Source organism: Calonectris borealis, chromosome 4 (assembly GCF_964195595.1).
Source record: "Calonectris borealis chromosome 4, bCalBor7.hap1.2, whole genome shotgun sequence".
Lineage (NCBI taxonomy): Eukaryota > Metazoa > Chordata > Aves > Procellariiformes > Procellariidae > Calonectris > Calonectris borealis.
Window position 1 is genome coordinate 42,106,692 of NC_134315.1, and position 15,191 is coordinate 42,121,882.

The 15,191-nt window shown below is 38.4% G+C and overlaps 1 protein-coding gene across 1 annotated transcript in view; it reads right to left on the reverse strand.

The window, feature by feature from the left end:
• Window positions 1-15,191, reverse strand: part of GALNTL6 (polypeptide N-acetylgalactosaminyltransferase like 6) — a 496,893-nt gene that overhangs the window by 39,773 nt on the left and 441,929 nt on the right. Inside the window, exon 7 of the mRNA XM_075149329.1 lies at window positions 4,049-4,166. Within this exon, the coding sequence (XP_075005430.1) occupies window positions 4,049-4,166 (118 nt within the window). The remainder of the gene's footprint in view (window positions 1-4,048; window positions 4,167-15,191) is intronic.

Sequence of the window (15,191 nt, forward strand, 5' to 3'; positions counted from 1 at the left end):
GTTTCCTTTCCTGCGATGGCACAATTCCAAATGTCACAGGAACATTATAAAGTGTACTGTATTTTGGAGAAACTTATTGAATTACACTGCAGTAAATTTAGATTCACTGCAGACTCACTCTCTGTAGTATCTTTCTTTTTCCATCAAACATCCTTCCTCCCCAAACACACACAAACATATATTTTTGCTCACACCACCCACCTTCCGTCCCTGTACAATGAGATAATGCAACCTCCCTCCCAGAAAAAGACCTTTGGCTAAGACTGTGCTCTGCACTGAAGCCTGGTGTCTGTCACCCCAGGTCACATTTAGTGAAACACCCAGAGAGAAACATCAAAATCAACACTTTCCCTCCAAGCTTTCCAGCCTGAGTACCTTTCCTAAATCTGGTTTGACCTCTTCTTGTCAGGAACTGCTGCCTGACTCCCCAGGCAACCACTTGTCCTGCTAATCTAATTTTTAATCAGTCCTTGAACTCTGTCTTAGCGTCTTGAACTCATAAAGCAATATGGCTTTGCTATTATTAGTGATTCCTTTGTGCTTGCGTGATGGCCCTTGATCCAGCACCAGACCTTAATTCATTGCGTGACTGGGGTTTGCAAAGCACAGTAGAGGATTACAGGAGCAGAGTAGTTGATATTAAGTTCATGATGAAGCAGCTAATCATTCCTCAAGTCAGAGGACTTCAGACAAACTATTTTGTTGAGTCTTGACTAGCACAGATCTAGCCATCATACTCTTCTGAAGGATCCACTTTCTCTGACTCTCTAAGCCCACAGTTTGCACTCATGTTTCCCACCTGCTTTGTAGCACACACTCCTGTAACTTGAGTTGTGGAGGTGACTGTGGATCAGTCTCTGGTACGGTAATGCAGAGGCTTTTGGTTGAGAAGATGCTTTTCCTTAATAGGATATTGATTATCAAATGATCTTTTCCCCTTGGTGTGCAAATGTTTCTGTGGGGTGAAGTTTCATTCCAACATATAGGAAATTCTTCTCCAAATAAAATTAGACCAGAGAATATCAAACATATACTGTTTCTTAAACAGGATTCCACATTTGCCACCCGTGAATTTGGACATATAAACATGATATTTGACACACGTTTATCAAAAATCTTCCTTAACGTACCGGTAAGCTTACCTTTGCATCAAAACATTAGTAGTGCTAATTAGAGACACATGCCACAGCTTGTCTATTCTATAGTACCTGGACCTACTGTTAAAATGTTAAGCAGAAGGGTTACAGTAGTCTGTCGATCCATGGAGTTTAAAATCCATGGTCTGAGTAGCAGACCAGAAACCATCTGCGAACACTCCTCACTCCAGCTCACAGAGCAGGGCAACCAGTTCAAGATGAACAAGACACTACTCCATTTCAGGGAGCACATGACAGCTCTCGCTCTGGCATGCACCCCCTCATAATTACATCACTGTATTTGAATTAACCACAAGAATCCCCAGTCTGACACTGGGAAGGTTGTGTCATCAGCATGGCCTCTGTTTACAGTAGCTAGATTGTTTACTTCTTTACCATTATATAGCAGCTTTTGTACAAATGAATCTCAAAATTAAAAACAAGATGATATATGATGAACATAAAAGGAACACCTTGTCTGTCACTGAGGTTAAAGATCAGCCTGAAACAGTCCTCTAAATATGAACTTCCCACAATTACGAGGTATTTCAAATCAGCTGTTTTTTACAACTTTTTAATGAAAACCAGTGATTTGTTTTTACAAAATACTAAGAATTAATGGAGTCAAAGAAGAAATGAGTGAGAACAACTAAATGTCTGGTGGTTAGACATGTTCTTGAGGCAGAATACTCCAAATAATTATTTGACAAGCAAAATACCATTAATGTGAGACATGGCATCAGCACAGGGCACCTATCCTATGAACATTTCCGCAGGCCATAGATGGGGAACTCTAAGGAAAGGTAAGATGTAGTTTCAGACCCACTCAAGCAGCTGAGGAAACTGAACCAGGCTGGTTGCCTGGCTTTTTCACTGACTTTGTGAAAACAGAGATGGCAAGTCCACCATCTTCCCAGGTTTTGTGAATAAAGCCAGTAAATTAAACTGTCTGGCTAACTCATCTTCATTTAAATAAGTTTTAAGATGACTGAATCTATAGCTACAGTAGAAAATGTTGAAGCAGAAACCTTTCCCAAGCTGATATTGGTGATTCTGATATAGTAAAAAACATCCCTTTCTGCTTCTCCCTCCTGCCTCCATGATTTTTCTCTCATTTTTTGTCATTCCAAACAAAACAGCAGTCGTCTTTTTAAAACTTACGTCTGTTAAATTCTTCCAATAGAAAGTTGTTCCTATTTGGCTATCATTTCTAAAGAGTATTTTTTTCTTCTTTTAACACTAATAAGAAAGGACAGGGACCCTAAGGTCAGTATATACTGAGATGAATCAGAAGATATGACTGAAATGAGACCCAGGGTGACACAGCTCCCTCCAAAAAAATTTATCACTTGAGCAAAACACACTGGGACAATCTAGTATCTCAATTTCCAGTGCTGTTACCATGGTTTCTATACAAAAGCTGGAGAGCATTACAAGTATATTCTTTGTGATGACAAATAAAAGGAATATTGGAAATAGGATAATAAAATCTTGGGTGACCTGTCAGAGACTGTTGTGACAGCTACTAATGACTACTTACATTTGCCTCTGAAACAACCTAAATGGACAGAAGGTAAATCAATATATTCTAAATATGCTGTCTAGCTATTGGGTTCCCCTACTTTTCTATTTTATTTTGCTGAGGTATAAAAATGATTCGGAGAAACACGAGAGTAGCACAGTTAATACAAACCATTTTGCTGTTCTTGATAACTCCTGTAAAGACAGCCTGGCAGTCCAGTGTTGGGTCACGCTATATGTTTCGTTCAACAGAATGGCCTCAGCTCTATTGTTTTAATCGCTGTTGAAACTGAGATGCAGCAAGATGTATGATATTAGTCATGGCTGACATCCTAAATTTATTTACTGAGCTTTACGCTGTCGGAGTTTGGAAGTAGGTTGGAAAGATCCTGAAGCTAAATGTGAATTGTAATTTCAGTTCCAAGCTTTATCCAAATACGCTTGACTCAATTCATCTATGTCATGGAATTCTATCAAGTCATTGAAAATCTTTGCACGTAGTGTTCTTGTGTCTTTCGGAATACTGGAAAATAATAAACTTAATTTTCAAAATTGGACAAGTTGGTCCTCATCAAACTAAGGCAAATACCTATTTTACATGTGGAAAGTAATAAGACTTTCAACTCGACATGTAAAAGCCAAGTAACTGATTTGAATACACATGTTGACATAGAGGATATGAGGATATACCATGGCTGGTTGTACGTAACCTGAGCACTTGAAAACTCCCCATATATTTCGTCATTACAATTATTCAAATGCAATTAAAAAATAATCTGATTTTGAAAATTTGGCCAGTAGATAACAGCTCATAGCAGCTGAGCTAATCTAGTGATTCACTGCTACTGAAGGGGGTTGTTCTTCCTATGACTTTCTCTTTCCATTTCCACTCATTTAGCTGGGCTGACTCCAGGGGAGCCTACCCCCAGAGATGATTAAACTTGTTGATCTGGGCAGAAAATTATGCAATTTTCTTTTTTTCTGGATTAGTTCTCTCTTGGCTTATTGAGCTGAGCTCAACACTTGAGCATGAAGTAAATGCAGCATCTGAGAGAAGGTAAGTGGAGAAAACTTGACAAAAGGAACAAGGCAGAACTTCATTCTTTGATGGTGGTAAGCTACCAGCTTTTCAGAGGGAACTGCACTCAGTGTGATTTTTGTATGGCTTCTGGAGCATATATTTATGCCATAGTTCCCTGTGAAATTAGTGGAAATTCCTAAAGGAAAAAAGTAGTATTGTACTAAAATAATTTTAGTTAAAAGACAAAAGCCGTTATGAATGAAAGCATCATGATCACAAAGCATATGAGAAATGAAAATCCAGAGGCGTAAGACTGAGTCTTTTACCAAACAAGTAAGGAAGTATCGTATAAGGTGACTTGATGACTTACCTTAAAGGAGATTTCATACTGCTCTCCTCCCCATATTTCTAATCCTGGATCATAGCCTCCCAGCTCCCAAAACCATTTCCGGTTAACAGCAAATAGACCTCCAGCCATTACAGGAGACCTGAAGGATGAATAAAACAAACTGTGAATAACAGGAACCTTCATGCCGTGCTTAAAAAACTGAGAAGATTAGCAATGTACATGGACAAGCAATAATGAAGATGTTTGGACCATGTCTGTGTGTGCTTGTGTGTGTGTTTGTGTCAATGTAGGTGGTCTGGCTTCCACAATTGCAAAGCTATGGAAGGTGTAGACAATGGGTGCTGTAAACAAACAACATTTACCTTTATTCACCCCAAAATGGACTCTAGATGAGAAATAGGCAATGTGATAACATATAGATAGATATAGAGCATGGCAGACAGTCATGCGCAAACTCCTTTTTAAAAAAAAACAAATTCTGTTCATTACTAAATAAACTGATATAACAGAAAAAGAAAGGGACTCTGGAAACCTGCCAAAGTGTTTAATGTAGTCTCAGTACTCCATGTGAAGTAACTCTCATTTGAAAAGTAGCAAAACTTTTCAATTCATTTCAGTCTCATAGGTGCTGGCTAAAGAAAGGCGACAGCTGATGGCTACAGAGCAGCTATTGGGAGTTAAACATCTGTTTTTCTACAGCAGCATTTAAAACTCCTAAACTTTGTCTCACTGTGATAATTTAACTCATAGGCAAATAATTTGCTGTTTCCCATGTTTCCATTTATTCCATGAATAAACATGTGGAATTTACTTGAATTAACTCAGCCTTTTCCACAGACAATATAGAAAACAAATGAGATATTTAAAGTTAGTGTTAGAGAATATTAATGAAAAGTGCATTTTAAATTTATAAGCAGGAATTTTGTACTGGAAACTAAGCCTTTTTTTTTTTTTTCACTGCCAAGAATACCGTGATTCTAATGCAGGAAATACATTGACAGCTCTCAGGATTTAAATGCTGCTCACTGACTCCTTGAAGTTGTGGTGGAAGGGAGATAAAAGGGAGCTACACTGACCAGTGAGGAGACAACAGGCTGAAGAAAGTCCAATCCATCTGTTCAATTCAATCAATGCAGGTCAACGCTCGCATAATGAGTTTTAGAGCAAGAGGCTAGAAGGAACACATTCCTGTTGATGGCTGGTCAGCAAGAGAAGAGGCACATAACTCTCCCTATGTACGAGAGACCTGGATGGCTTCCAGGCAGTGCTTCCTTATGGGAGAACAGACATGAAAGTGGATCCTCAGGTGCTTTGTAACACTGCAGTCCCTGAGGGAAAATTATCCCAGCTAGCGGCATTTTTATTCTGAATTACTATTGGTGGTTTGTCTGGGGCTGCAGAAGCAGATGGTACCATCCCTGAAGAATTGACTGGCAAATAAAAACGTCACCCTTTGCCACTGATTTAGGATTTGGCAGTGAACTCAGGACTGGTAGGTATCACAGGAATCTATGCCTAAGTTAGAAGTTTATTAAAGAGGACATCAAGTTAATGGAACAACATTCTGCCATCTTTTCTCTGCCTTAACACTTTTTATATTGCTATCTTTTATCCAAGCCAGTGGAGAAAGTAAATAGCAAGCAGACAGTTGAGTGGCCTCTGCCACCGTTAGGATGCCAGTGAATCCCCAGATGCACGAAGGTTAGAAAATGATCCTTTCATCTGCATTCATGGTAATGAGAAACATTACAGATATTTTACCTTTCACTTCTATAAGATAGTTTTTAAAAAATATATATTTTAGATTATATCTTATATTAAACTACCCATTTTCACGACTAAGGAGCTCTGTTTTCAACCAGCTAATTCCATTTTCCTTTAGAGATTATATTTTTAAAAACACATAGAAGCTTTGTGAAACAAAGCTGCAATATTCTAACTGGCAAGGCCGTGCACTGTAACATACACTGAATGCTAATACTTTTTTATTTTTATTGACATTTCATACCTCAAATATTGACTGTTCTTTCCGCATATGAATAAATTCAATGGAGATTTTATTAGAAACCTTCCCCTGGGGATTCTGACTACTACAATACGTTTTCAATTCCTCCTGAAGTAAATCTAATTACAACATGCCCTTTGTGACTTCAGGTTCTAAATAATCAAAACACAACGTGCTTTTATAAAGATGGACTTGCATGGAGAATGCTTATAACTAAATCTTTACTGGCAGAAGAAATGAAGTCCCAGAAATCACTGGGGAAATGCAGGTTTTCTCTAATTCTCTTAGGTACAATATCTTTCCTGAATATTTCTCTTGACACAGTGAATGGCGTAGGAAAAAGACAATCTCCGCAAGTGAATCAGATGGAAGATGAAAAAATTAGACTTCAAATTGCAAAATAATTGGCAGATACTTACAAATGATACTTTATAACTAATCTGCAGATTTTTCCAGTGGTAATACTGAGTAAAGAAACTCTTTGTTATTTAGATGGTAGTTCATGAAAGTTTAGAACATTTATTACAATTAGCAAAACTACCAAACAATGACTGGAACAGCAGCAAACTCATGTTTCTTGCACTTACTTTAAAAAAAAAAAAAAAAAAAAGAAATTTCATGTAATGTTGCTCCATTCTTTTTTTGCCCCACAATATGTTCTGACATTTGTTGCTTTGCAGGAAGAGTGATGGAGAGGACAAACAAGACAGCTTTTTGGTTTTCATTGGAGTGGGATGAGCAATAAGCTGTGTGAACCTGACCACTTGGCACATGATATGTATTCCACTCCACGCCACAAGCAGCTGCTGCTGAACAGGCCTTAAATTGTCTCCAAAATATGAAGACAAGAATCCAGTCCTACAATCATGACTGATATGAAAAGTCCTTTTGTAGTCAATAGAATCACTCACACAGATAAGAACTGCCCTGAGCCCAAAGGAGAAGAATTAATCTCTTGTTTAATGGCTTCCGTAGAGAAATGTCAAGTACAAAGCTATGTTTATAGAAGTAATTTTTCATGAAATGTCCTACTCAGACACTTAAACAATCAGACTTGAGCTACTGTAGCATAATATTGTGTGAGTAATTACAGTGAGAAGCTGTAAAATACTTATAGTCAAAAATTTAAAAGGACAAAGACTCCCAAGACATCAGAAAAGCTGGAAAGGCTAAGGTTGCTAAACTTAAAAATAGTTATAAAAACTTTCCACATGAGAAGCACTGGACAGACTCACTGACTATACATAGAAGAACAATATTGCAAGTAAAAGTCAGCTGATCCAAAAATGGCCCAAGAGGTCATAGATTCCTGTGCTGAGACGGAAAAAGAGTTTGATTTAGTGAGACTGCAAAAAACCCCCACCCCAACACAAACCAGCAAAGAATTTTGTAACTTCTCGTAATTTACATGCAGAGGAAGAAAAGAGATCATCTGTGAATTTTCAAAATAAGAGAAAGAATGACACGGACTTAAAAGGAGCGTGAAGTTACTTGCATTAGAAATGAATGTGGTGTATTGCAAACAAATGAACTGCACAGCAGGGTTTGGAATCATTACATTGCAAGAGTGATATATACAGTGGACCTAAAGGATCTGTGAAGATGTGAAAAGGAAAGAGGAGCTTTGACAGCATGCAGAAAGACACTTAGGAAAGCACCTGTGCTAGATGATGTGTGCAGCAGGTATGCTGATGTTGAGACTGGAAGATGCCCAATGACACACCTATTTAGTGTCATATGTCAGTAGATGAACGTAGATTTGTGCGATCTATTATTCAACATAAAGAAAATATTACACTGTGCATTGATCATTGTTGAATTGAGATGATGCTGCATACTGGGGCACTTTGGAAAAGGCTAACAGGGATCACCTGCCTGGAACAGCTGAAATTTGGTCATTATAATCGTATCCAGTGAATGGCATATTGCACTATGCATCTCTCTGTATAATCCAGACTGATTAAAGGCTTTGTGCTGAACTACTGAGCAGAAACAGATGAATGCCAAAAAGATGTGTCCACCTCATGCAGGATATGTTAGACAAACTGACCTTCAGTGCCAAACCAGCTGGCACGCAGTACAAAAACTGGAGTAAATGTCAGCCCGCACCAGGAGTCAGCACTGGGTCCTGTTGAAGTTGTGGAGTCACGGATGTGATAGATGAGGAGGAAGGGGGCCGTGTTGCTGCTGGCACAGTGACAGTCCCAGAAATGACTGGTGACCTACTGAGTGCAGCTTTGAGCTGAGCTTGTGCACTTTTTATAGTGAATTTCAATGTCTTGTTAATCACGGAGCATGCCCCTGCACCCTAGTGATACCACATAAAGGCACCTCAGAAGAGTGAATAAATTCAAATACCTTGTTTCAGTGGTTACTGCTCCTGGTGCTCTCTGCAGTGATTCCTGATACTGCACCAAAGCTTCTTAAAGCAAACAGCAGGAGCTGAAGCTGACACTAATCCTAGATAATAAAAGGTTCTAATAAAACTAAAAATTAAAATTTATGTGTGTGTAATGTTAGAGACAGACTTGGTCACTCACATGAAGTGAAGTGAATGTGGAGATAAAAGAAAGTGAAATTACAATGAGTTGATCAAATGGCAAGGAAGTGATATAGATTAATAAAATAAATGACAACAATATGAACTTAAAGGTTGCTCCAGCTAAAGATAAATTGAGGGACAGATTCTATACTATGCATAGAAAAAGATGTTGATGTAGCTGGAATGACTATGGATCAGACTTACTGAATTTTTCAAGTAAAATAAAAAATGGAATCTTATATACTTAACTCTTTAACCAAATATATTTAAAAACGTATTTTTAAATGTACTGACTTTTTTACATTTAATATTTCTGTAAGGCACTGTTTTCTTTTATCTTTATCCATTCTAACAACATGAGTAATCTCCATGTTTATAAAATCATCAAAATCTAAAAAGTAAAACCTGTATCTGTGACATTAGCCTATGGGATTTACTCTTTCTTTTTTTCCTCAAGAACAAGTGTCCAGTCCTCTGAACAACTTTTCCCCGTGATGAATTTGTGCCCCTGTCTGTACCAAATGATCACACAGGGTTTGCAAACCACTGATGGTTTGCATTCCTGATGTCCACATCATTATCTCTTTAGAGAGTCTAGAAACAGTGTCTTAAAATATATGGCAGATCAGCTAAGGAAAGGGTCTGTCTTAAAGTTGATTTGCTCCCCATAAAAACTGCGTCCACCCCAGCAGTTAATTTGCTGTACATTCAAGGCTGTCACCACAGTACACTGTAAATTGCCAGCTGATTTTTTTCCTCTGTTAATGTATGTAACTCTGAAGTTCTAATTATTTATGGCAAGGTACGCCAGCAATTTTCACAAAGCAAACTGAAGCTACTCACACAAATTCTAATTTGTAGAGCTGTACCCCACTGTGCAGACTCCTTCTATATATCCAGTTGGTTTCGGTAGTCTGTATTCTCTTATTAAACTGTTGTATAATTTTATTGTCACTCTTAAGCAGTTAGGATATTCTTATGTTAATTTTTCTTTGCTATATCTTTCTAATGAGTTGTTTGCAAAATCCATTGTATGTTGATTTAATATAGATGCACAACTGTCTCCATCTTACCTACAATAAATCAATAAATACCCATGTATATGCATGCATGTTTCATACATTCAACTCACTGGCATCCAGTCAACTATTTTACAAGTGATAATTAAATTGTGAGATATCTGTTCTTTAAGAGGCATAGCACTAAAATTTCACCCATGTTTATTTCTGTGCTAAATGTTCTCCTGATTTTTTTCCCAAAACAATCCCTAAAATACCCAGTCTAAAAGAGGACTACCCATAGGCTAGCACAAAATGACTAACTTTGCAATGATAAATATCTTGCTTTTTAAGGAGTTCAATTCAAATTCTAGCTAGTGTTGACAATGAAATCATTCCCTTTTCCAGAGCAGAGTTGCATTCAGGTTTAGCAGAGTTCCATTATGTTTTAACTTAAAGTAACATCTTTCCTGCACAACTCAAACCTGTGAAAGGCTAATGTGGCAGAAGAGTGGGTATGTACCCGACAGTACGCACTAGTGATAGTAGCTGCTTGTGACAGGTTGTGACAAAGCCACACAAGCTTTTCCTGACTCTCTGCTACTTCCCAGCACAGAAGGCACTACTATGCAGAATGAAGATCAGAGCTAATTTACTCCGACTTGTACTTTTGCAGCCTGCATCTCCACATAATCAACAGCATCTCTACTAAAATTGCAACGAGGCCTCATTTTGATGCCAAATGTGGCAAATTTTTCATGACCAGCAGAGTTCAAAAAGTTTTGATAAAAATTTGCATTCTTATGTAGTGAGTGTTGTTGGAGATTATGACCAGTTGGTTTCATTACATGAAACCTGTGTGAGTGGCATTATGCACATCTCACTCACTTGAAGCTTAAAAGTATAATTTTTTAGCATTTAAGCAAATATTCTTACAAGTATGAAAAAGAAAGAAGAAAGCATCAGGCTTAGTTTTTACGTAACCTATGAGTTCAAATAGCTGAAACAGCACAATGTAGCAGCCAAGTTGTATTACTTAAAATTAACTCCCAAGTCCCTATATAATTACATTTCATTTTTTAACTAGACTTTTGTTTAGGAAATATTAAGATGAAACCCTGTTCTTCTCCAATGGACAGCCAGAAAGTCAGCTGCAGAGAGTCAGCTACAAAGAAAGCTCTAAAAGTGCCTAAAGTTCAGTTTATAAGAATTTGTACTGTGATTTCATCAAACGGCTTCTTTGCATATTTTGCATATTTTTCTTAGCACATTGCTAAACTTCATTGAAAAAATCATATTGTAAAAGAGTGATGAGCCCTTATGTGGGTAATGATGCTGAGGCCCATTTAGCCTTCCCTCCCATATTTAGAAAATTAATGAAGCTGTAGAAGAGGTGAGTCAGTTGGGTAGAGATGGAAGACTCTGAAGAGAAGGCTTCCCCTTCTCATAATTACCTCTCATAATCCAAGGGAAATCTATCTGAATTGTTGCTAAAGGAGATCTACAGGACTCAAACTAAGGAGGTGGGTCAGCAGATATTATCATCCTGAAGCAGAAAGAAAATGAAAGCTTCTGCGAACATCCTGCAGGCAAAGGTGTTCAGAAGGATAAAACTGAGGAGCAAAAGAACAGCTAGAATATTATGCTGTAAGTTGTACTAAAGAGACGAGTCCAATATACAAGCAGTCTTACAAGTTTGATGCCTCAGTACTGTAAAAGCAAGAAAGGGGAACTGAGAGCAGCACGTCGGCTGAACCACATTCATGTCATGAGCAGGCATGGATCTTGGACATGCAGAGTTCAATTGCAGCAAAAAACCCTTCAGCCTATTAGTAGGAAGTGAGTAAGAACTGTTGGGAAAAAAAAACCAACCTCAAAGCAAATTTGGACACAACTCTGTCTATTTATAGTATCTTTTCATATCGATGGGTATCATTTCTATTCAGAGTTGTCCCTTGAAAATATGATCTTTGAAAATGAAATATAAAAATAAAGATCGATCGGAGGCAAAATATTACCAACTGTCCCTAAAATACTTACTTTAGCTGTCGTGGCTTTTGGTAAGCACCAGTTTGAAGCATATCTAAAACTAAACACCAAAAAGATAATTTTTTTTTTTAAAAAGGATATACTCTTTCTCAACTTGTCTAGATTCTCAATTATACTAAATTCTGCATATAAAGGTAACCTAAGGTCAGAATTCAAACAGATAAGTACAACCTAAGAATTTCAGAAGTGGAGGAAGTCACCCTGTTCCTGGTTCTTGTGAAAATCCAATTATTTTGATTATGAAGGCACAATGAACCTCCTATGATCATCTTTTCCCTCTGGGTTATTATGAAACACGAGGCTGGAATTTTAAGGCAATGCCAATACTCTAACCTGAGTGTGCATTTTACTTTTAAACAGGAAAAATCTGTTCAAGCTAACAAGGAAATCCGTGTTTATGGAAAGCAACACTTGGGTAAATGGATATCCCATTTGAGATTAAACTTCTGTTTTCAAATAAGGAACAAGGACAGAAGCATATCTTTAGATTATCCATCCTGGCTGCGCAGTAACTCCATCGCCACCTCCCAAGCATTAGGGAATAACAACAGTTCATTAAATCCCATCACTACCTTCAAGGATGTTCTGTCAGATGGGGGCAGTAGCTGAGCAAAATTACAATACAATTACGATGCTATCTTCCTCTTTTTAGATGTAGAGGAATATACCAGAGAACTATCCTCCTTTTCCAGTGCTTACTTTTGCTTTATTGATTTACTTAAGCCCAGCATAGCAACATAAGCAAAGTTTAACCTGAAGGAGAAATTTTTAAATTTCATTAAAGACGATAAACATACCCCCTGGCCCGAACATAGGTTCTTATTTCCAAAATAGTCCTTTAATTCAGACTTTGTCCTCCCAAGAGAGATTCCTACATAAATAATGATAACAAATCCTACTAGTTAGCAGTCTGCTGTTAAAAGTTACAGGTGATTCTGATTAAGTTATTCTGATTACTATAACTCTATGACTCTGATTTCTATAACTCTAAAACATTATGTACCTATTCCAGATTAAAGTAGACTTAAAGGCACCACAGCCGAGAAAAATACCTTTGCACATAATGTGTAAAAGCGACTTCACAGCTGGGGATTACAAACTGCCCCAGGCAGGAGCAGCCTTTTTTGCACTGCTCACACCTTCCAGCACGACCTCGCAAGCAGACCAAGGCAGCTGGACCCCCGAGTGCCCCGGCAGCGCTGCTCACCGCGGCGCCCGCTCTGCAGGCGGGAGCAGCGGGGCTGTGTCCGTCAGGCCTGCCTTGACTGCTCTCCCATGCGCACTCCACAGGGGCTGGCAAAACAGCTGCTTGGGTCTTTTTGTGGATGCCAGGTGAGGAAAAGAGGTCATTCTAATAACTGTACTACAGGCTACTGTGTACCACCATATGCATATGTGCAACAGTTGGAAAACTTTGAAAAAAGACAAAAAAGGCAGTCGAATTACAATCACCACCATAAACTCCAAACAAAACAGAAGCCTTTTTTTCCTGGCTCTCCTGCAGTATTTCAGACTGAAGCTTTATTTGTGCAACACTGAATGATTTAGGCGGGCAAATGCGAAGAGTTAGCATTGAAGCACTGCAAGGAAACGGCAACAGGAGTTTCAGTGGGTTTTCTTTTTTGTTCACCCTACCATTCGCATGCCAGGTCAGACTGCATAGTTAGTGAAAGCCGTTTCCAGAACATTTCTGAGTTGCAAAGATTTTAAAAAAGTAGAAGCATAGTTACAATAACCTGCTCCTGATTCTTCAGAAAAATCTTTCAAAATGCTGCTGCCTAGCATGCTGATGGAATCAGCTTTTCTTCAGGGTCCCACAAACTGCCTGTAGCAACCCTCATTCAAGCAGACAGAGCTCTCACACTTGGCTAAGAGGATGAGACACACAGTTTATGTTCTGGCCTGTGATCTGCTGTGGAGCTGAGGATGTGGATGAATATTACTCCTTTGATCAGCCCTTCAGCATCATGTCAGCAACTGCCCCCACTCTACCCTTATGCACACATGCTGCTTCAAACTCGGGCAGGATATGGGGACAAAAGGTAATTTTAATATTTCATTTATGTCTGTCTTTGAGGGTTAATGCAGAAGCCTGAAATGATTACATGCTGACAGAGAGGAAGACTGGAGCCTGTGTAGCCATGCCATTGCTACAAAAAGCAGGTCATCCATTTGCCAGTGGTGAACAATTTCAAGAATGTTATCATTAAGTTATGAGCAGGCAAAAAAAAATGATGCCTGAAGAGGCAAATATGCATACAAAGGTATTCTGGGATTCTGGAAATGTGCTCCTAGATGCATCATTGCTATTTATTAAAGCTCTGTAATTTGCTATGTTACCCTGTTATGGAGGGCAATGGGGAGGCAGGCACTTAACTACAACAAAATTAGATTTCTCCTTGTCTGCACCAGAGGCACAACAATATTTTCTTGTAAAAACTGTGAAACAGCGAAAGCAGTTTTTCAAAAATGGAACTGACAGAAAAACACTGGAAAGCACTTCACAACGAAGGATGAGGGAACTGGAAACTGATGAGGTTGAGCACTTCATTGTCCCATGACAGCATCTGCTTTTAATTTGATGATGTTGTAAAGATGGGCAGGCAGGGCTGTGGAAACCCAGGGAAATGAACCTTCCTGTTTTATCATCATAGTAAATCACATTTTAAAAAAATCTCCATTTGATAATAAAAATAAAATGAAAGTCTGGTCTAGGGATAGCTCTCCACATTTGCATAAGCTCATTCACTCTGTACTAAAACTGCATGGAAATGTGCCTTAGCAATAATGAGCTAGAGAGAGAATATCTACAATGTGATCTATGGGAGATTAATATTTTTGAGGTTTTCAACAGCAAGGCTGTCAGGAATTGCAGAAGATACCCACTAGCTTATTCTGCTTCCTCAAAAAAGAGTTATATCTACTGTTTTGCTTTCAGAATTTGGATGTGAACTGGTTGTTTTCAAAAATAATGTTAGAGTATAGACAGTTTTCATTAACTGTTAGTAAAATGTTCTGATGGCAAGAGTTGCTGACTGCTATTATGAATGCTCACTTCTGTTAGAAAGTCTTTCAGCTGTGTGAATATTTTGGTATGCAGCTGAGAGGAAAATGGTCTATTCCAGTTGAAATATCACATTGTTCTTTTATTCTAAATATAAGTGCATATTTACGTAAGTGTCACAAGTACACTTATTACACTATTTACTGATAAATGGTCACATCTAGAGGTAAAGCATTAGAAATCTCTATGACTGAATACACAATTCTGCTTCCAACCAATGTGTCTTGCAAACCTGCAGCTGGGTCTTTAGATGGTTTAAGTGTATGAAGAATACATTGCCAGTGGAATTACACTGTGTATGTGAACTCTAGACCTGACCTTGAAGGCAAATAGGGATAATGAATTTACCATAGAGTTCTGAAAATTTGTACAGGCCATAGTGCGAACTATTCCGAACAAGCCACATTGATCTCAGAGCTGGAAACAAGAATCCCTACGTAGTGTAACTGCCCCCACACAGAAGAGTCCCTCCATCCAGTGGGACGGCCAACCTCCCTAACCCTGGG